Source organism: Nelusetta ayraudi, unplaced genomic scaffold (assembly GCF_046127955.1).
Source record: "Nelusetta ayraudi isolate G7.1 ecotype Tasmania unplaced genomic scaffold, CSIRO-AGI_Nayr_v1 ptg000018l, whole genome shotgun sequence".
In the NCBI taxonomy this organism is placed as follows: domain Eukaryota; kingdom Metazoa; phylum Chordata; class Actinopteri; order Tetraodontiformes; family Monacanthidae; genus Nelusetta; species Nelusetta ayraudi.
In genome coordinates, this window is record NW_027466068.1 from 1,674,517 (window position 1) to 1,699,510 (window position 24,994).

General features: G+C 45.8%; 1 protein-coding gene and 1 long non-coding RNA gene across 7 annotated transcripts in view; one reads left to right on the forward strand and one right to left on the reverse strand.

Moving 5' to 3' along the window:
• LOC142887826 (uncharacterized) overlaps positions 1 to 24,994 on the forward strand; it is a 179,986-nt gene that overhangs the window by 123,678 nt on the left and 31,314 nt on the right. The gene's annotated exons all lie outside the window — the stretch shown is intronic.
• LOC142887806 (PDZ and LIM domain protein 5-like) overlaps positions 1 to 24,994 on the reverse strand; it is a 39,709-nt gene that overhangs the window by 12,814 nt on the left and 1,901 nt on the right. For 4 of the 6 annotated variants that reach the window (XM_076025672.1, XM_076025668.1, XM_076025669.1 and 1 more), the window contains exons 2-6: positions 17,919 to 18,070; positions 5,753 to 5,792; positions 4,779 to 5,188; positions 1,999 to 2,171; positions 1,827 to 1,860 (exon numbers count right to left, since the gene is read on the reverse strand). In XM_076025672.1, coding sequence (XP_075881787.1) covers positions 1,827 to 1,860; positions 1,999 to 2,171; positions 4,779 to 5,188; positions 5,753 to 5,792; positions 17,919 to 18,070 — 809 coding nt within the window. Of the gene's footprint in view, positions 1 to 1,826; positions 1,861 to 1,998; positions 2,172 to 2,698; positions 2,717 to 3,679; positions 3,706 to 4,778; positions 5,189 to 5,752; positions 5,793 to 17,918; positions 18,071 to 24,994 lie in introns of all 6 variants that reach the window. The other 2 variants (XM_076025670.1, XM_076025671.1) reach the window with 2 other exon arrangements.

Genomic DNA, 24,994 nt, shown 5'->3' on the forward strand with positions numbered 1-24,994 from the left:
TACTGCTCCAGTTGTGGGGGAGCAGACGCTGGTCTTGTGCTAATGAAGCTATTGATTGACTCTGCAATGCAAACGCCTGAAATACTCTCTGTTTCACTGAAACTACACAGCTGCCTATTCAAATCCACCCACATCACAGCAGAAATACAGTGATGGAAGAGTGCGACAGGTTGCGTCTCCACGGACATTTTGCTCTATTTAGTGTTTTTGTTTCCCCCCTCGGCCACACCAACGTGTCCCCAACACAAATTAAAATATGAACTATGGCACTGTGTTGCCGTGCTGTTTTGTGTTTAAGACTGACTGAATGAATGAACTGGTTAAAACTGCTCAGACCATCTGAATTGAGCTGCATGGATTTTCCACAGTCTGTAAAACCCATAATGGCAAAACGCTGCCTCGTAACCATAAAAGCCAATGTTGTGCATCATGTTTAAGTGTTTTAGATTTTTTTTTTTTTTTTACTTACAATGGAGAAACACTCAGAAATAAGGAATACAACTGAATCAAACAGAAAGTTGTGATAAGAGCAATGAAAGCAAAAGAAAATCTGATCACCCTAAAATAATACAATCAGTCAAACTAATTTACATGTTATTAAGCTGCATAACTTAAAGGGCTTGGATGAAGTCAGTAGAACAGAACTATAAAGACACTCCAAACACTCACTCACTCAGAAAGACTGTACAATATGTTTTCATCCAGCTTTTCTTTGGTTTATTTATTTAATTTGCTTGCTAACCATCGGCATTCAGATCCACAGAAAGACTACTTGGGGACCAAACACGCTACTGACAAGGCCGTCAGACCCACATACTGCACCAGCCAAATAAACAAAAAAGAAGAACACAGTCTACTGGACATTGAGGGCACGAGCGGACACCCCGTGGTGCCAGTCCCTCAGCTCGCCGTACTTTGGACCAATCACCAAGCGAGTGGTGGGCTTGTTCTCTCTGCCGACACAGGAGGAGAAGAACAGAGGAGGAAGAGAAGGAGGATAAGAAGGAGGGCCCGGCAAGAGAAAAGAGAAGGAGAGTTAGGAAAGGAAATGTGGGGTGAGGGGTGAATATGCAGCAGGACACACCGGGCCGGTGCTGTTGAGGTTCTGAGGGGTGAAATGGATCTCACTATCACACACGCCCACCACATCAAAATGCAGAGTCAATGAGTGAGGTGTGTGTGCACTGAGGTTATGGAGTGACTCATCCACAAAGACACCATGGACTGACTGCAGCCAATGGGAGGTGACACACATCGTCACAAAGCACCTGCAGCAACATGCCAAACAGCCAAGACCGCCACACCAAGACAAGGCCTGGACCAACACACACACACACACACACACACACACACACACACACACACACACACACAGCGCCTCATTAATTGACAACACCTAACCTTACTAAAATTAAATCAAACTAGTTGGTTCCAGGGCGACACAGTGATGCAGTGGTTAGCTTAGCAATGTCGCCTCAAAGCAAGAAGATCCCCAGAGTCTCCTGTGCTCTTTCTGTGTGGCGTTTGCATGTTCTCCCTGTGTCTGCTGGGTTCTCTGCAGGTTCTCCAGCTCGTGGGAGGAAGCTGAAGAGTGAATGGTTGTTTGTCTCAATGTGGTCCCAAAAAAAAGTAGTCAGTTCCAACATCCTTAGACCAATGGAACGACTCAAAGCGTGACACTGATTTATTTTCTATTATTTTTTTTTTTCTTTAAGTTCTGCGGTCTCTGACGCCCTCTAGCGTTAGAATCACTCCAATGGGGTGAGCACTCGAAGCACCAGTATGCGCCGCACAACGCACAAAGCACAACAACTCGATGCACTTACTTCTTCTTGGCGGAGTCGCTCTCTTCGGCTTGAACTGCAAGGGAACGGAGAGACAGCAGACACTTAACATCACAGCGCCTCGGCTGACTGGAAGATTCGGAGAGCTGAAGCAACGAGGAACATCAGCCACCAGCCTCAACGCTTCAGAACCGTGCGTGGAGTCAGGACTGACCGTTCTCAGTGCCGGTGATCTGGGCCAGGATCCTGAAGGACCTGGACTGGGTGGTGCCGGTCCGCGGGCGCCAGTCCTCCGTGTCCTCGGTGATGCGCTTCCTGCTGGCGTCCGCGTGAGTGGGCACGTGGTAGAAGTGGATGTCGGTGTCAACGATGTGTTTCCTGGGTACTCTGCAGGAGGACAACAGTGGCCCTTGACAAAGCATGTCAACAATGGAAAGGGCAAGTTTGTTTTATGTTATTTTATTCCTACTTTTAATTTTATTCCGTACTGTTATCTTTAATCTGTCTTTATACTATGATTTTATTTTATTTTTTTTACACTAGTTCCCTTTCCAAGCTGCTGTTAAAGCGGATTTCTCCTGGAGATCAATAAAGTATCACTATAATATAATATAATATAACCATTATGCAGGATTTATTTTCTTTATTAATCATTTTATACTTGTAGACCGGTGACGAAGTTAGAGCAGGTCTGTGCAACTCGATGAATGCGTGCTTGTTAAAACACAAGTCACGTTTAATCTTTTTATTAAGAGATTAAAATTGATTTTAAATTGCACATGTGGGAGAAAACATGAGTGACACACAAGGGTTGTTAGAGTAATGGTGTTAAAGTGTCTCATGTTTAGATGGATTGGGGGGGTACCAATGAATCCAAGCCATTTCAATGCTAGTGTGACTGATGGGATGGCTACCTTGGTGCTTGAGGTTTTCTAGAAAATCATTCAAAGGGGAACAAAAGGGACAGAGGAGAAATTAAATCACTACGATAGTTGAATGTGTGCTAGTTGTACAGACTGAGTCGTGGAGACGTGGTTAAGTTATCTACAAAAAAAAAAAAGAAGAAGAAGCTTACGTACTTCAAAATACTGTGAGGTCCACTAGAGAGAGGTGCAGTAAAGGAAGATAGAATATTTAGCATTAAATGCAGTTAAGAAAAAAAATAATAAGTTAATGAAGCAAATCTTCCAATAAAGTGACAGTAGAAGACACATGCAATCAAGTGTCAAAGAAGGCAAGACACTTTTCTATGCGTGTAAAAATAAACAGCAGCAACGGTGTCATTCAGGAAAGAAAGAAGATCCGTTTTCAACCACAGGGTGGCACTGTTGAACCTCTGAAGACACTCCCCGTTCATCATCATCAGTTTTTAAAGTAACAAAATGGAAACAGTGGTTTGTTAATGGAGTGGAAGATATGACTTCCATTTGTTTTGACCATGTGGCTGAAAACTGCTCTTTGAAAAAGAGGTGAATTTGAGTTTGAATCCGCAATCGACCTTCCTTTCCCTCGCAGCCAGGTGCTGATGGACTGACACTAATTCAACTCTTTGGTGTCACTCACACACACACACACACACACTGAATGGAGTGATTTATGAGTTACTCTCTTCACAGTCTTGTCTCTGCAGCAGCAGCGGCGGAGATGTGGATGTGCTGACAGCCTCACAAACGCAGTTATGTAAGTTATGTGTGTGTGTGTGTGTGTGTGGTTTTTTTTTTTTTTGGGGGGGGGGGGGGGGGGGGGCTGCTGCTGCTGCGCCTGTCGCAGATACAAAAGTCAAGCCAACGGAACGACAAATCTACTCTCCCCGAGCGGAACGATGGATTAGAAGTAAAGAGGTGTCGAGCTGAGAGGTTCACAGGTGATCGGACATTCAAGCTTCAGAGACTAACTTTGCGACAGGAGGAGGCGCTGCAGTCTGCGGGGCAGAGAGACAGGGAGGGGGAGGAGGGGACACAGAAGAGCGACACATGAATCTCCAGGTTTTCCCTGCGAAAATGTCAAAGACTTTTCTTTTCTTTTTCTTTTTTACACAAATACCCTCTGAAACAAAGCGCGCGCACACACACAGTCAAAGGCGAAGGCAGCGTGCCGAGTGGCGTGCGAAGATGAACTCATGCAGATTCATGCAATGGAGAAATGAAGAGGAACTGACGTCACCAGAGGGCCATCAGATGATGCCGCTAGTAAAAATAAAGAGAGAGCCGCATGTCGAGCGGTGTTTCATTTCACTCAGTAAGCTGCTGGACTAAATGTCATCCGTGATACTTGGATGTAGGACTTGTATCCAAATGAAAAGCTGCTTGTCTCCGCACAGCTGCTGTGATTGGCCAAAATAGCGGCGTCTGCACAGCCGCACAGGAAAATGAAACATCTGATTTGGGGTCTTTTCCTGCAAAGAGCAGCACAGACAGGGCAGAAATGTGGAAGATAAATGGGGCAACTTGAAAAAAACCCAATAATAAATAAACCATGTGTTGGGCTCCAGCAGAGCCTCGCAACCCTGAGTGCAGGAGGAAGAGGCCAGAGAAAATGGAGGGATGGATGGATGGATAGAAAACCATGTTTACCTCTTTGTTTTGAGACGAGTCACCAAAACAACGACTCAACAAGTGGCTGGAAATTCATTTTACGGTGGGCTGACAAATTGACAGAAGCCCAGGCAACTTGAGTTACAGTTATGCTGCTATAGCCTATTAGTCTCAACTATTCTTCAAAAAAAAAAAAAAAAAAAAAACAGGAGAGTTGGATTGGTATGAAAAAACGCTGCTTAAAACAAAAACACTTGACTCAACAGATAAATAATTTTAAATAATTGAGTTTTTTCTATTGATGATCAATTCGATCTCGGCCCAAGTCAAGCTCAACTTAATGACTCACAGCTGAAATACAGACAGACTTCACTGTGTGCCTGTGGAAAACTGAACAAAATAATAAAACAGAAATAAAGGTAAAGAAGTGTATTTCTCTGGCTGACAGGACGCCACTCACCCGTTGAGGTGCGGGGGCGAGGCTCCGCCCCGATTCTCCAGCGGGCCCTGCCCCTCCGGCAGGCCCCGCCCCTCCAGCAGGCCACGCCTCTGCCCCATGGCCACCTCACAGGCGTTATCGGCGGAGTAGAGGTGGATGGGAGTGTTATAGACTGACGGCTGGGGGGGGACGAGGACGGGAGGGGAGGAGTGGGGTGAGAGGGGATGGGCCGGGGGAGGGGCGGGGGGAGCGAAGGCGGACGACGGCGACGGGATGAAGGGAGGGACGGCGTGCTGGACCCCGCAGGGTCTGGGAGCCTTGCTGTAGAGGGCGGGGGCCGGGGAGGCGGTGGGGCCGGGGTGGTGGGGGTGATGGGGGGGCGGAGGGGGACGCGTGAGCGCCACCGGTTTTATGATGTCTGACCTGTTGTCCTGGCGGCGGCGCCAGGGAGGAGCATGCAAACACACACAGAGCAGCCATCAGCACACCACACAACACCACACAACACCACACTAGACAACTATACTGATGCCTCCACCTGTTGCTCTATTATGAGTGTCTAATGAATAGTGGTCCTGTATGATGGGTTGGATTTTCTCCATCAACACATTTGGTGTTTATCAGCATGAAGGAGGCATCAGTATTCTGAAAATAAGGATTACTGAAAAAACAAAACCACAACTACTAAAAAAAAAAAGCCAAAAAAATGTTTTTTTTCATGCATTAAGAGTGCGTGTGTGTGTGTGTGTGTGTGTGTGTGTGTGTGTGTGTGAGTGCCGCATTGTTTCAGAAGGGTAGAGAGACAAGAAGGTACTAAAACTAACAAGAATACCAGGTGGAACAACTATTTTAAAGCATCACAAATCATTAAAAAAAAAATACATTTTTATTTTTTATTCTTTTTTTTTTTTAAATGATCCACGTCTCACGTGGCATGCTTCACCCTAAACAGTCACATGGTGGAGTATTAATAAACAAATGCTTGAGCACAGTACCTTTGGTGCAACAGGAGGAGGCTTTGGAGCGCTGGAGGCCCTGGAGAGAGAAGAAGAAGAAGGATTGGAAGACGCTGCATGAGTCACCATGAAAGAACCATATTTCATTTCACTCTTTACTTTGTTCAGCATTTCCAGGCAGAAATATCATGTTTGGAAAGGAAACGGTACTTCCATGTGCAAAACTGTATATCCTGCAGAAGAATTTCAAAAGTGAAATTTATGGTTCCAAAGCCTGTGGAGACCCAAAGTCTGAGCACAAAAGGAGCAACCAGTGAAGAGTTTTACACCAGCAGTGGTGTGTCTGCTTCCCAACAATCTGGTAAAACACAGCAGGACTCAACGCATCTCTGAGTAGAAGGGTTCAGTTAGGGCGACTGGACGCACTGGCTGAACCCTTCAAGTTTAAGATGACCTGGATGGCCGAGAACCTTCACAGAACCTCTGAGCAGCCGACGGGGCCTTGAATCAACCTGGCAGCACCTGAGTGAGTGTTGTAGTCAAGACCATCCGAGACCAACCAAGACCAACCAAGACTGAGACATCATCAAGACTAAAGAGAACCTGGACCAGACCAAGACTGGATATATCAAAGTCAAAACAAAATACATAACACAAAGAAAAACAGAACGCACGCCATCTATTCTAAAGCATTTTCAATAAAAACAACTTTGCTTCATAAAATTAAAACACAAATGAACTGGATCGAGACCTTTAAAAAGTGTTTTGGAGACCAGGACCAACCTCCAGGTCTACAACACTACAACACATGTACTGTATCATGGTAGTGGTATCAACCTCCAGTACTACAACACTAGACTGAGCCACAAGCAACAGTCATGGCTTGGGCAAGACACTCCTACACATTTACCCACAACAAAGCACGACATTTAAAATAACAGTGGCGTCACCTCTTGTGTGAGAAAAAAAAAAAAAAGAGGTGACATGAAGAGGAAGATCAGGGAGTGAGACCATCATGATCTCTCCACAGTGGAATCTTCCGGCCAAGAGCAAAGTGTTTGCAGAACCACACGGAAATGAGACTTTCTGCACTACGGCAATTTTGGCTCCCCGGCCTGATTGCAGTTTATCTACTGACAGTTAGCAGCAGCTAACGTGACTGTGGAAGTGCATTGCTGCCACAGTAGAAAAAAAAAATAAGTATCAAGTTATAATGTGAACGTTTCACAGTAAAACGTGACAATTTTCACATTATAACATGAAACTATCACGTTATCTTGCGATAGTTTCACGATAAATTGTGATGTTTCGTGTCATAATGTAAAAACTATCACATAAAAACCAGCAAAACTTTCACGAGACAGCGTGATAGCTTCACGTTATAATGTGATACTGAGCACTATTTTTCTTCTAGTGGGGCAACAACGCACTTCCCTTCATGACAGCATGGCCATTGAGTTTATATTATATACGTTTTGAATAGATATAGACAGTGTCCTCATCATTACCACTGGATACTACTACATCTTCCTCGCTGGGCCTTCACAGTCTCCCAAGTGAGGTCACATTCTGCTTCCACACGCAGTTAAACTCACTCTGAGGCCACGTGGTTTATATCCAAAGTTTCTGTTTGCGTGTTTACGTGCTCAATCTGCATTTAACGATGCGTCAGTCATTGCACACATGTGACTGCGTGCTTCCAAGTCGAGCAGCTTCTCCAGGCTGAAACCACAGACAAGGTGGTGAAGTCCAAGACTCAACGTAAAGGAAAGGTTAAGTAAACGCCGCAGTAACTGAAGATGAATGAATGTCAGCGGCGTTGCGTGCCATTGGGAGCCCCCCCGCACCCCCCGAGGAGGGTTCGTGTCCTGCGCTCTCTGTAAATCTAAACCGACAGGCTTTAAGCAGCTTGAAATACATCTCGCTACCCATGGGCCTCGAACTTTCCATCTCTACCAAGAAGAAGAAGAAGAAGAAGAAGACGCCTTTATTCATCCCACTTTGGAGGAAATCTGCTTAATTACAACAACAATACAGTGCTAAAGAAGGAAAATTACCACAATAAAAACACAATAAAGAAGGGATAAGGTTATGTGGTGTCTCGTCTTCATCACCCCCTCCCCCTCCCCCCGCTTCCGCACCAGCCTTGTGGCTGCTCCACCTACTGAGCTGCTGCTGCATTTGTCTCTAATCTCCGCAGGCTATTCTTGCTGGGGTGAAATAACCGGGCCCCCAGTTTCCAGGGTGTGGACCCCCCCACACACACACACCCCACCAGCAGCAGCATAGCAGCAGCCTGGCTGAATCAACACCACAGTTGACTGTGTGGAATCAGTGTGTGTGTGTGTGTGTGTTGTCTAACCGGGGCACTTTGGTTGACACAACAAGAGACACACACCTCCGTTACATCAACGTCTGCCCTACAAACTGCAGCCGCAAATGTTTCCTCTTCAGCGGTGAAAAACGATAAACGCGGTGTAGTGGCACGCCGCCGCGCGACATCACAGAACATACGTGTGCGTTTCCATCCTACACGGGTCAGCGTTGCAACCACAGCTTTTGTACTGGAGCGCCAGTGAAGCCTGAATGAGGTGCGATGCCACTGGAGACCGCGGCGTCAGTGGAATAAGGGGCTTTTCTGGACAGACGCCAGTCCAAGGGAAGCCTGGCGAACACACACACACACACACACACACACACACACACACACACACAGTGGATGGTGTGTTCTGCACAATGTGGTGACAGAGATTTCAGCTGTGACTGGGTTTGGCCAGGAAATGTTACCAGTGTTTGTAATAACACAGACGACAAGGACCGGCTTATATTCACACACACACATACACACACACACACACACACACACACACACACACACACACACACCCATATAAATGTACATAGGGTGTTTTTCTGCACTATTTTTAGAGCATTCTTTATGTGCAGAGCTGATGTGGCCGGTAATAAGTGCAGCAGTGCCGAGTGCCAGAAGCCAGTCTGACAACATCAGCCGTGTTGCAGTTTTTATATGCAGATCATCATCAGTTGCCAATTTCATTGTTATTCTCACTATTTTTCCCCCCTTGAGTTGTATTCAATACAGGCGCCGTGAAACCATGAAGCAAAAGTCTGGCAGCAGCATCTTGGTCCCCTCATGATGCTGCTGCCGAGGAAAATCAAATTGCTCTTTATTTCCGTGGAGCCCTGGAATAGATTCAGGAGAGGAAACACATCATTTACCAAGAGGTACAGCTGCTCCCCCACCCCTCCCCACCACCCTCCTCTGTCCAAATCTGAGACTTTAGCACCTTGATGGATGTGCCCTGCCCCTGCAGGGACCGTTTAATAAACCACTGCTTTTCCAACTTTGCTTTACAGTCTACTTCAGTTTATCTACAAAAAAAGATAATATTGTAATAATTTTCTTCTTTTTTTTCACTTTGTTACGTCTTCACAACTTTCAATGCTTTTGCGCAGTGACTGAATCACCTCGCGCAGCAGCATTTTTCTCATGCAAAAGAGGTCAATGATCTGTTATTCAAACGCATCATCTGAAAATATAAATTGCAACTTAGTCTGATTTTTTATTTTTTTTTAATCCTGAAAGTGACGACACACAGCCGAAGTTCAGAGGAGAAGAGCCGTCGCCATGTGTGGATCACAATCTTGCTACACTGCTGTCATTGTGTGTGCGGTGTGCACGCAGAGACGAAGATTTGGCTGAAATCCACTTTTCTTGTGCAGCTGTGAACTCGCAGAGCAGGAGACAAATGAGGAGTGAACAGAGAGTGAACAGAGTGACAGCTCCCGACTCCTCACGCTGCTGAAACATTCCAGTGATACTGCGACTGAGTCTGAACAAATGGGTTTTTTAAAGAGCAGAGAGTGATTTTATCTGAGCTTTAAATAGACCTGGAGGCCTTCATCAGACCAGAGAGGCCACGAGACTTGAGACCTGTGTGTGTGCATGTGTGTCTGTGTGTCTGTGTGTGTGTGTTCCTTTCCATTCCTTATCTGCTGTCCCCCTACAGAGGCCTGGACGAGCCTTTCTGCTGAGAACATCACACCAGCTTCTGAAAAAGAGACTTTGACGCTGTGCACAACGGGGCAAAGTTCAAGTTAAAACGGAGCTTCGCTCAATAAGTCGTTCGATCAAGCAAACCGACTTTGAGGAATTGTAGCACCTGCAGTCATGGGCAATTTCAAAAAGCTCTTGTATTCAGTTTGCGAGCCATTGTTTGTGTCTTCTCTGTGGTCTTCCACCAATCAATAAGACTAGACCAGCAGCCTGAGGCGGAGGGGCTGCTGTGTTTCCACTGAAAGGTGACTACAGTTTTATGGCAGCCCCATTGCTTCTCCTTCTTCCTGAAACCAGCAGCTCCTCCTGTGGAACCGATGGAGAAGTCGGAAGTCGGGAATTCCCGAGTGCGCAGGCGACGACTCTACGTGTTCTTCGGCGCCACGCTAGAAAGCTGGCTGAGACTTCGCTCCAAGTGTTTTCTGTGGCAACGGGGAAACAAACAAGCACATTTTTATTGCGGCTCTCTCAGTTGGGGTAGTCTGACCCCCCCCGCCCCTCCTCCCTTCACCCTCCCTGAGGAGCCTTTAAAGCAAACCGTGGCAGGAAACACATTGAGCTGAGCGCCAGTGGGGGAGAGGAAGGTCATTTCTCAACAGACTGAAGTCAAAAGCATCATGAAGCCCATCAAGGGAGAAGATGGTGGCCAGCGGCCAGAGAAGAACCTCCACCGATGAAACTCTGCACTAACGGGATAAAAAAAAAAAAAAACTCTCCTTTAATTATTCAAGTCAAAAAAATAATGAACTAAAGGAAGTGGATGTAAATTATTGAAAGAAGAACTGGAACATTTTGCTGCCAGGTTTTTTTTACTGGGTGTGGCCAACATAAGGCTGTTAATCACTAACAGAGCGGGCGTAAAGGGAATAAGTTGAAATGACAAGGCCATAAAACCTTGTGTGATTTCATAAAATGCATGTGTATTTACACAACACTAAAATAACAATGGTTTACTGTAGCAAACATAAAGCCAGTGAGTGAAAATGAGCACTTGTGAGTTGCTTCATCGCATTGTTATGACCCATAAAACTCATTTAGTGTATCAACCTGTCAACACATTCATACAAAGGTGTCTTTTTTTTTTCTTTTTTTTTTTAATAAATGAGGTGATATGTATTTAATTGTGTGTGAAATGTCTGTTTTGACTGTTTCACTGCTTTCATGATTCAGTACTGCTGCTTGTGTATTATCTGGTTCTATAGGTTTGGATGAGTGAAGTTCCAAACTGGCCCTTGAAACCTGATTCAAACGCACAGCTCCCTTACTCGACTGTCTGATAAGCAGAAGAACTCAGCAGGAAGTGAGACAACTAGAGATCCACTAGCACTGGATGGACTCCAACACAACCTGGCAACCATTCAAACAACCAAACACTCTTATTCTTGCTCTGGTTCCCACAGCCGAGCCTGTTTAAAGCTCACTGTCTCTCCTTGACTTCTAACCAATTGTCACACCTTCAATATGTGATAATCAATGGGACTTAAACCTTTACCACTTGATAAATATATGATATATTTGATATATATGGCTTTATTGTCATTGCAAGACGTAAACATGTACGACGAAATTGTACAATCACTTGATGCACTCAATGTTCCTCGAGTAGTATAGGAAGTTTAAATTGGCCAAAATATCGACCCTGTGGGATAAAAACTGCCAAGAAACGAACTCAGAAGAAAGGCTGGGCCATCATCGCAAACCCAGCTTTGTTTTTTAGAATTGCAGTTGATTGGCACGCAAGCTATGATGATCAAGACCACAACCTGACAACCCAAGAGGACCACCACCCCCACCACCACCACGCCCCCCGCCCCCCAAACCTCCCTGGAGCAAATCATGCTTCATCAAAGTCACGTCAAACTCATTTCAAGTCGTTGCCAAGCTGCGTCAAGTTTCACAAAGGAAAACAACAAAAACCAAATATTTTGTGCGAGTTCGTGAGACGTGTTTTACAGCGCAGGAATCTTTGCTGCCCTGGGAGGTAAAATCACTGCGATGCACTGCGGGTTCCCGGAGTCTGATGAAGTGCAGCTGAGTTTGGGGGATTATGGGCTCTTTGGTGTCGTGCTCAGTGAAATGTGTCCATCACTGGGGTCTTACACTGATCACACACAGCATTAAAGCTGCTGAAGGGCAGAATGAATGGCACTGATCATGGCTACACTACAGCCTCCCACTTTAAATCCTTGACTTCTGGCATTCATTGCAATTTTTTTCCTTGGAAGGCTTTGTGTGTTGCTGGGCAGTGCTTGTGACGTGGCCTGCAGGGGGACCAATGCCACTATTCCTGGTTTGCGCAAGTGTACTTGTTATGCACTAACTGCAACTAACTGGCATCCCTTATACTGCATGGATGCCAGTTTCAGAATGTTGCAAGACGTCAGTCAGATTCATTCCAGTTGTCAGCGGTTTTAAAACTGGGGCTGATGATGTAGCGGTCGATAGAAATAAAAAAAAATAAGGAAGGAAATCTTGGTGTTCTGCCGGTGGCACCGATCCTTTCCTCCACTGGAAAGTTTGAAAACAGTTGTAGTTTTCAAAAATAAAGCCAAACTGTACACCAAATGGGATTAAAAAAAAGTCAGAGCGCCAGCTGAGACAACCTGCCTATCAAGATGATCCACAGCCAGGAACCACCAGGAAGACCTTCTCGTCTTCAACATCTGCTCCGAGGTCTGCTGAGAGGGTTGTGGATCCCATCACAGTGTTCGGTCCAAAGAGAAGAAGAAGATTGCAGATTTATTGGCTGGCCTCTAATGCTCTTTTCACTCTGACTCGATTACCTTTTATCTATTTCATCCAGTCTCCTGGTTATTATTTCTTGGCTCACATCTGTATATTTTTTTTTTTTCTCTGTGGTACAAAAGTGCTTGTTCAATGAATTTGGCACTGACACTGAGCAGATCTCTCTGTTTCTTTATAAAATAAGGTTGTACACTTACAACCATACTGGAATACTGATTTAAGGCGGTGAAGGAAGGGACATGAGTGAGTGAGCTGCACCCCTTGATCAAAGGACACAAATAAGACTTAATATCTGTGGGAAGGAAACCACACTGACTGTCTGCGCTCAGACTGTGGGCCTCTGACGTCTCATCTGATTACATCATCAAATTAGAGGCCAAAATAAACAGCTGGCGGATCGTTTATCTGAATTTAAATATATCTGGGCTGATAAGACGGTGAGAAGATGGCAAATGGCATGTGGGACACTAACAGTGTTGGGTTTCCAAACAGCCTGATTTGAACTGATCATGGACTCATTGGCCACAGGAGCCAGAGGTTGATTGGCCTTGGCACCGAGCTGGTGACTACAAGGTTCATGTTGGGACTTTACATCACACCCCAAACCTCATTTATAACAATTACTCAGCGCTCATGAAATGTGGCTTCTAGTTGTTCTTTTCCAATCAGGCCGGATGATCCTTCACACAGCTCCAGCTGCCTGTTGGGATATTGTTCAACGCTGAAGCTGGCTGCTCCAGAGATGAGCGCTGCTGGCTTAGACAAAGATATGTTTGGCAATGACTAGACGTGTCCTTATTCTTATTCTTCTGTTTTTTTTCTCAAACGAGAGACAGATGAGCTTAGCAGCTCTCGGCGTGTCCGCAGGGCGACTCTCACAAACCCCCGCTGCTCTCTGCATTTATATTTTCTTTGGCGGAAACAACAGAGGAGCAGAGGACAGGCAGCGACAGGTGCGTCTGGCTTGGTTCTCCCGGTGTTATGATCTTACCGCCGAACACTGTGAGCCTTTGGCCAATAGTGCAGGGCAGTGAGGGACGGAGGCAGGTGAGGCCAGTTAAGCACTCTGGACTCTGGAGCATCTTTGGCCAACGTCTAAATGGGGTGAGTGACCGTGGCAGCTGCTGGCGCCGGCAAAAAAAAAAAAGAAGAAAGCCTTTAAATGCAAAGTTAAACAGCCTCAGATTCTGAGGGGAAACAGAATCGATCTGGACGAATCCTTATGGATTCGGTCAAAGAGGTCTCTGGGACTTTCACAGAGAATGTTTCTCTGCCAATCCTGGACCTTGAATCCCGTCTGTTTGCTCCATTGCTCTCACAAAAATGTCCAGAGCAGTAAAACAACGGCCCAGTGAGTTTCGGCGCCAACAAACGTGTTAATGGTGGATGTACAACAGGAAAGACGTCGTCGACACTCACACGTCTGGTGACGCCAAACGTTTTCACTCCTACTGCATTAACTGGGGTGTATTTTAGAAAACCACGGGCCACCCCGTCCATTTGTTAATGAGGGATCCAATTATCTCACTTCATCATGGCTGAGCTCAAGCAAACATACTTTTCCTGTTACACAGCGGTGCGCAGCTCTAAAAAAAGCTGCTGGCGGATTCTGGATTTCATTACAAAGCAGAGTGCAAACAGGCTGCAGCTCCATCAGCTGACAGAGGAAATAAGGCGATGGACACATCGCACCAGCATGGCGGTGCTGGAAGGTGCGAAGGTTTGGAACATTGTGGGGAAAAGCTGTTCAAGACGTTTGATGAGCCGCAGAGGTGAAGTTCCTCTGACCTTCATTTCACATCAGAACCTTCGTCGGTGTGTGAACACATGCTGGCGTCACATGTGTTGGCCGTATTTGTTGTTCACATGTTGGTGCATGAGCGTTAGCGTGAGCAGAGCTCCCCGCTGTCTCTATTTTAGTAGAACACAATGTAAACAAGACGAAAACTTATAGCCAGCTCACTCACCACCGTCCCTCCATCTCCAGCAGCTGCCACCGCACCTCAACACGTGTGTCTTCTAATATTTCCAACAATTATTAAAAGGACATTCATCCATTTTGACTGCTCAGCATGACGTCCTTGGAGGCTCTGGCAAGATTCTTTAATGCAGAAAATGGTTCTGGAGTGTCACAGAAGGAAAGACTTGTGCTTTGGTGGCTGAGTACTCAAATCTAAAACAACTACAACAACAACAGAGGAAAACACAACATGTCCTCAATCGGAAACTTTGTCCGAAAACCATAAAATTCACACTTTGTTTACGCCAAAATATCCAGTGGAGGCTCCAAAGCCAGCGGGTCTGGCAGGAAGTGCCCATGATCACCAGAGCCAGAGGGGAAGGAAGAGGCTTCAGTGGATATTGTGACTGAAAAAACATGTCCCACACACTCAGCTGATAACACACAAGCAGTCCAGCAACATGTTATCTTCTTCTTTTGTTGTTGTTGTTGCTGCTGCTGTTGTGTGAGTTTTGGTGCTATGAGCACACAGCACCATGAGAAATCCAATACAAATCCAAACACACATGCACAACAGATCGATGGATTTGTTCTTGCCATCTTGAAGACTTCAAGAAGACCTCAAGATCTTGAAGACTTCAAGATGGCAAAGTTAACCCTTCAAGATCAAGATACAATGTCGTAAATCCAGCAGTCAGTCAGGCAGTAGTCGTATAAGCTGGTTTTGTGTTGCACTGAAAGGTTTGCAGGTTTGCAATCACTGGACTGAAGCATTAACTGCTTTGCAGAGGTGATAATTACACAGCAGGGGAGCCCCGTTTCAGTGTTTAAATTGTGTGATTGCACAAAATCTGTGGAACAGCTTCTAAATAATTGCATTAACACAAATACGTGTCTGAACTTGAGGAGGCCAAGGGTCACTGGAGACGACCTCTTTGGTGGGAAAGTCATCAGTTCATCATCAACGACACAACAACACAGACCTATAACTGATTTCAGGTTGCTAGTCAGTCTGATGAGCACATGTGTGGGAAGAAGCTGGAGAACCTGGAGAGGAGCCACGCAAGCATCCATCCAAAATGTCGAGTGCGTTGCGATGGATACTACTCGTTAGTTACGAAGTGGACAAAATTCAACGGAAAATCAATTCCATGTGATACAACAAACAGTTTTGTCAGTATCAGTATTGTCATGGTGCTGTTTTTACTGCTTTGCTGCTCCAGTGAGGTATAAAAACAAAAATGAGGGCAATTAAAAAAAGTCAATTGGCGAAAAGCAGAAAAAGGACGACTGAGGTAAAACTGATCGGGCAGAGTTTGATATTCACAGTGAATCACTGCTGCTATGTAGCGACGGGCTCACAGCCATCGTCGTCATTGAGTTTACACACAAGCGCTGCCAGACACCTTCCGCCGCTTCCAAATATAGATTTACAATCCATTCCTAGTTGCACTACGGTGAAACTCCAGCAGATTCTCTTGAATCTTTCCAACAAATCGGTTTGAAGATCTTTGAATTGCAAAGCCGTGCTGAAAGATTGATTTTTTTGACAGCGACTTTGGAGGAAACCTTAAAAAATAATCTGTTGTTGCATAATCTGCTGCTTCTCAAGCATTATTGTTTAAAAAAAAACTAAAATTCTTGAAACTTTGAAAATTCACATCGTGAGCTGAAAAAAATGGGAAGACAAACAGCGGTAAGTTACACTAATGCTGTTCTTGGCTGGTCTCCTGCCTGCTGACGTTGGAATAGCGGAGTCTGACAGAGGGCAGAATGAATGTTGCTGTGTGATGATTTGGTCCCCATGGCATTGGCAACACGCACCCTATTTATCTGGGTTAACTTCTTGGGCAGCATAGCTGATAATGTCCCAGTTTTTTTCCTTACTCACTCAATGTTCATTGTATAAAGAGGAGGCTCGCTGCCAAGCAACATTCTTCACGCTCTTCAAGTTTTCCATCATCCCCACTTTAACTGACTGACAATTTGAATTTATGTCCCCAGCTTTTACGTATCATGTCTTTCACGCATCTGCTGCGGATTTCGTCTCCCCCGTTTAGCCAATTATTTAGAAAAGAAAAGGCAAATGATAATTCCTTTTGTGCGATCGGGTCCGAAGACAAGCGAAATCCGAGACACGATGGTGGAAAGAAACGAATTAAGAAACAAAAAAAAGTCATGTCACGAAAAAGCAAAAGGTATAAGTGACCTGATTGGTGCTTTCCATTACACATGCAAAGCCATTAAAAGCCAGATGTTGACCTCAGCATGGCACTGTGCAACATGTGCCTAGACATATGACAACAACAACCCTGATCGTACCTGCTGGCGGAGGCTACATTGATATTCAGCAGAAAATCACAAACACAGATGGCAAATTCCTTAAAAAATATTCACAGAATGTGATTGAAGCCATTTACTTATAGAAAATCACGGTTTGATTGACTGAGTGGTGGGTCGACTCATTGATTACGTACATGGAACCCCAGAATGTTGTCAGAAAATCTTCTTGGCTCTAAGTATTAAATCCATTTCTAACAATTACAACTCATAACTCTAGCTTCTATGGCTGAAGGGAGGCCACCAGGCCATAGTTTGCCCATGCCTGTTGTAGACCTTCTTGTATGAGCTAGATATAAAAGCGCTAAAGTCAGATCCAGGAGAAAACACCAGCGTGCCCACATGTGGCGCCAGAGAGCCAGACAACTGAAACCACATGAGGGGAAAAAAAAAAAAAAAAAACTAAAAGCCGAGACAGACAGACAAAGTGCCGACAATAAATCAGCCTCACCGTAGCAGAGAACTGCAGTGAACAGTGGAGGTTGGTTCGGAGGAGAGGATGGACCACATGTGTGACACTGCTGCTGTTGTGATTTGAGGGATTGTTTTCCCCTCCGCCTCCTTCGTGGAGAAGGAGATCAGGCAGAACTAATGTTGTTACTCTGTGTGTAGGACCTACCATTAACTTCTTGAACAACATCTGCATGTGTGTCGGTCGACTGTGGCGTACAGCGCGAGAGAGAGGGAGAGAGAGAGAGAGAAAGAAAGAGAGGGAGAAAAAACCCACAACTCCAAATGTGGTGCAAAGCTGTGAGTGAAAGTGAAAGTCTCAGATCCTGTGTTGTGGTGGAGACCAATGTCCTTCCATCCATGTTCGCACATTAAATGGCGATAAAGCACACACACACACACACACACAACACATACACATACACACAAATGAAGATGGCAATTTCCTGTCTTCCTCAGAAAGACCTTCTGAGTTTACGTTAAAACGTGAAGGTACGAAGAAAACATCTAAAAATATTTGTGGGTCTGTGATAGAAGAAAAATACTGAAAATCATATATAATAAATCAAGACACGACAAATCCCATTCGGACACACATACACACACATACACACACACACTTGTGGTCGTACTTGTGCAGGGTGAGGCTGAGGTTGCCGCTGCAGCTCTTGATCTTGTTCTGGGCCTCCAGGTGGTTCATGCCGTCGGTGGTGATGCCGTCGATGGACACCACCAGGTCTCCCACGCTGATTCCTCCTCTGGCTGCCTTCCCCCCATCAGTGAGCTGCAGGGACACACAAAACATGGATTTATATAAAAATCGGGAAAAACAAACAAACAAACAAACAAACAAACAAAACCTAAAAACCAACATTGAGCCAAAACAGGATTGATGGTGGAGGTGGAGTCTCAGCAGCCTCCACGTTTCCACGCTGACACTGACTTTCTTTTCTGACTGCTGCAGAGGCCTCAAGGACAGACCAAGATTTGTGGACGGGGGGAACAAGGACAAGATGTTAGTTGGTGTGAGAGAGGAGGATTAGAGGGTTGGATGGAGGCAGAAGATTGGCTGTGGCCACCGCTGAAGGGAAGGGGAGGCCGATGGAGGAGGAGATCTGCTGCTGTCACGCGACGCGCACATTATAGGGCCATTATTGTTAGTTAGAGTTTGAAACCAAAAAAAAAAAACAAGAAAGGCGGAAAGGAAAAAACAGCTTTCCTTTTTTTTCCCTTTCGTTTTACGGTTTCAACAATTATAAAAGTGATGTGAGCGCGCTCCCACTGAAATGCTGTATGATCAGGGGTTGGGCCAGTGATGACACAGAGTGGAAGAAAGAGACGAGAAAGAAAAAGCAAATACATTTGCCCTTTTTGTCAGAAGTGTTGCAACAACTAGGAGCCAAACATGGTTCGGCTTTCTCACATCATCATAAAATGTGCAAACACACAGCATACAGTACGTTCCTGCTCTCGCTGGCCTTCCAGCCTTTTTGGGGGGTTGTGCTTTAAATATCCGCATCCAAACAAACTTTAATTGCAGCACTTCCAGCCCGGCCGCGCTGCTTAATGCGAAACAGATTGAAGAATTCACAAGGAGCCCACCCACCTGTTCCACATCCCTTTAACATATACAAATCATCTGCTGCAACCAGTCTGCTCTCAGGAGCCGTGCATGATGAATGGTGTGTGTGTCACTCTGCTGTGTTGTCCACCAGTGTGAAGACAACAAGGCTTTGACCGCAACTGCAGGGCAACAAAGTGGTTCGATTTAGTTTGTTCCTCAGTGCTGTGTGGGCGCAGTCACAACATTCACTTTAGTAAGTAGCAATGGCCAGTAGCTTGTTCACGCAAACAGCTTGACAACGCCTCGATGATGTCAGGGGTCAGAGGTCAGAATGGCTGGAGACCATAGAAAGATATCAGTGGGTCAAATATCCACCGGTTACAACCAAGGAAATCAAATCAACTCAAATTATTGGCAATTTCTTGGCACCAATTGCACCATATGGGAGAGTTTTCAGGGCAACAGCCAAGCGAGTCAGAGTGAGTGAGACAAAGTGGAGGCTGAAGGTCCTGATCAGCAGGTCCAGTCAGGGAGGACGTCAGCAGTCTCACAGAACCACAGAGGAAGTGACACCAAGCCAAGCCACAGCAGCCATGTGACACATTTTATCTCATTGTTTCATAAATTCCCATTTTCAAAAATATGTTATGCTGATCATTTTACGCGTTTACACCTTTGTTTCATACTTTTTTAATGCAGCACTAACTTATTCACACTTTTGGCTGCATTTTGGAGGCGACAGGAAGCTTCTGCTCATCTGCTCTGCTGGGCACTATAAAAAACAGGGACTGCACACTACTCAGGTATTTGGAGACACACACACACACACACACACACACACACACACACACACACACAGCTGCTGAAAGCTCCCTGTGGCCCCAGTGGTTCTCCTTAAATTTAGCCATCGATTGTAAAGCTTCCTGGAAAAAGAAAAAGAAAGCTGTTTCTGCTAAAATAGACGCGCCTCTCCGAATGGAGAGGGTTTAGACGTGTTGAAGGACAACACGTCTGCCTCGATTTCCCCCCCATCTTTGTCTCGCAGGCACACAAAAGCCCAGCCGGGCCGCAGGCGAGGCTAATAAAAGAGGCTGTGCCACCCGGATTAGAGCCCAGGCTCTCGGCACCAAGCCTTTTATAGTCATATTAGTGGGACACATGCAGCATCACTCAACAGCACTCATGTCCACTGAGGGCTGAAGGACAGATGGACCAGGAGCCAACCTGATTACAGTGGTGGTGAGCAGAGAGGAACAGAGAGGAAGGAGCCTCACTGCTGCTCTGAACTCACTGCAAAACTCTCACCGTCAAGTAGTCTCACGTCTGGTCAAATGATCTAATTATACTCGATATAAGACACAGTCACCTAACAAGTGACACTTCCCTTGTTTTTAGTAAGTACGTCTTGAATATCTCGTTAAATGAGGAAGTCTTGAAAACATCTTGAGGGAGATGGTTTTCATGACGCCGAACAGGAAGCACAGATAAGCATTTGTCTGAACCCTGTGTACCCACACTGGCTGTCTAAAATATTCAAATCACCTCCCTCAGAAAACTTGATCTTATTATCTTCTTCTGACTTCTCATTGAATCCGATTGGGCAAGAGGACGTTACAACCAGGAAAGCTGAGTCAACAAACCGTCACATAGGTTTTCTATGTCAGGACCTTTCTCTCATGAATCTCAACATTCCAGTTTACTGGCCAGCTAGTCTGGATGTTCAGGTGAAATGTGTAGAGAGAAAGAAGAAGAAAAAGGAGAAACCTGAGTGTGACAGCCTGCGCGGTGCTGTGATAGCTTAGCAACAGGATCGACATCCAAATGAAAATGACAAAAGAAGTTGCAAAGGAAGCAGAGAGACAGTTGTGAGCATTAAGGATAAATAATCAGCCGACTGCACGTCAACAGCACAATACTCAGCCAACTGGGCAGAACATGTTGAGTTTTATGAGTTTGATGGGAAACCACACTGTGACTACAGCATCATGTGGGAAAATCTGAAAATCTGTGGGGGGGGGAGGGGGGGGGCGCACAATGTATTTCTAAACTATTAAAATAAAAATATTTGGGTTTACTGCATTTACTGGTCATAAGTGATGAGTCAGAGCCACAGCATATGGATGGTATGTACTCCCCCCCCTGCACTTTTACATCACATTTTTATGGAAGCATCAGAAAACAGCAGTTCCTGCCCTGAGGACTGTGATTGGCTGGCTCTAATGATCAGCACCAGGCCTGCGTTAGCAGTAAAAGATGCTTCTAATCAAACGCTACCACGAGGTTGCCTTCCCGGAGCTCAACCCAGTCACAGCTGCAAAAAAAAACTAACTAAAAGCCCCGGCAGCAGCACACACATTGCACACATTATGCATGAAGATCTGCACGCAAGATGAAGACTGAGGCCAAGAGGTTGGTCTGGTTTACACATGGCTCCTCACGTCAAGGCAGTTCCAACTCACACACACACTGGTACCAGTTATTCATTATCCTTAGAAACAACAGAACAAAGTCATTGGTTTTGCTCCACTGACGTTGATGAAGAAAGTCGAGAAAAGTAGGGTTTGAAAGACACTCGCACCCCACCCACCCACCCCCATTTTATGGATGAAAAAAAGAAGGCACATATGTTTGCAATAAGAGTTATTGGTGGAAGAAAGGCCTCACAGGTAGGTATAGTACAAATACTGTTGATGAGCATGACTGCAAATCAGACTATCAAGCTAATAAAATAATTAATTAATTTAAGTTAACCTGAACATGTGCTTTAAAATGACTTACTATAAAGGTTCTATTTGTTCTTTATTTATTATTATCATTGTAGAAATGTGGCATTTTTCTTGTCCAGCCACACAAACAAACAGGAAACCGACTGAAGGGAAATCACAGTCGCGTGTATGTTGGAATGGGTCAAGAAGTCAAGAAGTGTGCAACAGGAGTGGGTGTTTCCACAGATTGACGGCGTGCTAACACGGCGTGCTAACGTGTAGGAGAGAAGCAGGTGTTGACTGACACACTCAATGATGTGATTGTGACAGGACTGGACTGTGGCAGCTCCTGTTCACACTGTGAGGCGTATGGAGGCGTTGCTAACACAGCGCTAACACAGCACAGGATTGTTCTTCGGCGAACCAGCACACAGCCAGCACGCTGTGCATCGTCAAGGTGGCGCACTTTAAGAGCTTGTGATTAATACAAAATGTGGGTTTTGAGGGCCACAGGCGATACATCACCTCATACTGTTTGTGATTGGCTCTAACTGGGGCCCTATATGGACTGGACACTTGAAGAGGAAAAAAAACAGACAGAATCATAAAAACTCAGCTGGGCTTGACGGGCTTTGTTCCTATTTTTGAAGGAGTTTAGAATAAGCAGCTCTGATTGCGAAGTTTACATTCAGTGTTGATGTGCAGGGTTGAGGGGGAGGATGTTGGATCAGTACCAGCAATGAAGCTGCCGTTCTTTCTCCTACCACTATGACGACAAATGACCAGCAGGCGGTGAACCTTCTAGATGCCTGATCAAAATATGCTAATATCGCAAGGAGCACACGAGCTCAGTGCTAACGCTAGCTTGCATACTTCTATTGCGTTCTTCTGCTTTACTTCTATGTGAGCTTATTATGAGATGTTCATCATTTTTGCTAGATATTTTTTTGGCCACACTTCTCAGTGTCAGTGTGTGTGTCACATTTCTCTTCAGCCAGTGAAGAAGTCAGCAATTTAGGGAGTTGAGGAGGAACTTGCGAGAAGCTGCAGAGGTGAAGCTTCTCCTGACTCATTTCGTCTTAAGCCACAGCCGTTCCGTTCTAACAGTGTTTGTAGTCAAGCAAAACTTGCATTAAAACACACAAAAGCAGCCAAGAGGTCGACATCCTTGAGAGGAAGTCAGAGGAGACGGGCTGAAATTAACAGCCGTTGTGGAAACTACATTACAATACAGGCGCATTAAAACTATAGGACAGCGAGGCATTGTGGAGCGCCAGGCTGCGCTCCTCTGCCAGGGATCGCAAAGTTGACTCACCATGAAACCATTTCTAAACATTCCAAGAGGAGGGAAACCATCCGGGATTGAAATGGAAGCACCACCACCACACCACCACCGGGGGCAGCTCTCCATATCCTGCATCCTGCAGTCGTCCTCCACAGAGGTTCTAATACACATCAGTAGTGCTGTAGTCAAGACGGCCGCAACCCAGACCAAGACCTTATCAAGACTAGAAGGCCGAGATGGAGACGCATTTGACCAGTATCTTTTTTCAAAGTGGAGTCTCCACCTCAGAGTCTCTCTTTCAAAAAAAAACCAGTCCTCCCAGTGCAAGACTGAGATGAGACCCTTAAAGTGTTCAGCAGACCAGGACCAACTTCCAGTAGTGCAACACTACAGATCCTCTGTGCAGCCGTCCGGCTGTAGTCTTGCTTCTTTGGAAGCCAAGACTCAAACTCTCTGAAAGCCTTTGACAGGGATTTCCTCCGTACAATTATGGCAGCACTGAAAAACAAAAATATAACAATGAATCAATGATAAGGAGGCGCCTGCGTGTAGGCGCATCCTGTCATGTGAATTCAGATGGACGTGTGAGAATGTGGAGATTTTTCCTAGCAAGACCAGTGGTTGCAGTCACAACCTGTGACACCAGACCACTATACTATTCTTAGAAGTTTAATGGACTCGCTTCCCCAGCTCCCCCAGCTCACTCAGCCCAGTGATTGGGCTGTCCACCGAGAGCTTTAAATATTTATGTGCTCGCCGCGGCTGCAAATAGCAAAGCCAGAGTTTTTCAGTCAACAATCGAGGCTTCCTCCTGAATCCTGTCAACCATGAAACATCTGAGAAGAACACTGGAGAACATTGAAGATCTCACAAGCATGCCTTGTGAGACCCCCCCCCCACACACACACACACCCTCCGTCACAACCGCAGCCTCACTCAAGCGCTTCACTTCCACTACTAAAGGGGGTTCAGGAGGATAAGTTCTTGCAAGAATTACACTTTTAAAGACCCTTAACAATCCCTCTCTCTCTCTCTCTCTCTCTCTCACACACACACACACACACACACACACACACAGATGCTGGCTTTGATCAAATTCGTAAAATGTTTCATTGGCAGCTGGTGAAGCCAGTGCCATCAATCACCGCCTGTTTATAATGCTACAGAAGAAGTATAAGAAGAAGGAGAAGAAGAATAGTCAGAAGAAGGAGAAGGTCTAACGGGCTGATTGCCAAAGAGTGGTCGTTGAGGTTGCAGTCGCTTGTGTTGCATTAGCAACAATTTAGCACCATAAACCAAACACTCGTTACATTCACATTCTTATGGAGCCTCAGCTGCTGTGAGCTGGAGTGAGGTGGAGTGAGGTAGAGTGAGCGGGAGTGAAGTGGAGTGAGGGGGTGTGAGCTGGAGGTGGAGTGAGGTAGAGTGAGGTGGAGTGAGATGGAGTGAGGTAGAGTGCGGGGGGGGGAGTGAGCTGGAGGTAGGGTGAGATGGAGTGGGGGGGAGTGAGCTGGAGGTAGAGTGAGCAGGAGTGAGGGGAGTGAGCTGGATGTGGAGTGAGGTAGAGTGAGAGGGAGTGAGGAGGAGTGAGCTGGAGGTGGAGTGAGCTTCAGGTGGAGTGAGAGGGAGTGAGCTGGAGGTGGAGTGAGGTAGAGTGAAAGGGAGTGAGCTGGAGGTGGAGTGAGGTAGAGTGAGGAGGAGTGAGCTAGAGGTGGAGTGAGCTGGAGTGAGGCAGAGAGAGGGGGAGTGAGCTGGAGTGAGAGGAGTGAGGGGGAGCAGCCACCAACTGCATCAACCCACACAGTGAGAAATATGATCCTGCTCTCAGATCTATTTGACACTAAATGACCCCAAAGACTAATAGAGTTTATGAACCACTTGATGGCCTAGACCAGGGGTGTCAAACTCTGGCCCGTGGGCCAAATTTGGCCCCACAGAGTTATTATATTTGGCCTGTGAGGCCAATACACAATCACTGCTAGAGTTGCGAGCCCGCCACTATTACACAGCACATGTAGCGCGAATACTACAAATCCCAGAATGCACTGCTGGTCATTCAGGACAGGATGTCATTGAAGGATATTAATATTTAATATCAATGTTGGACCGAGACTTTGTCCCAGTTTGACATTTAGCTCCACTGCGTGTTTGAGT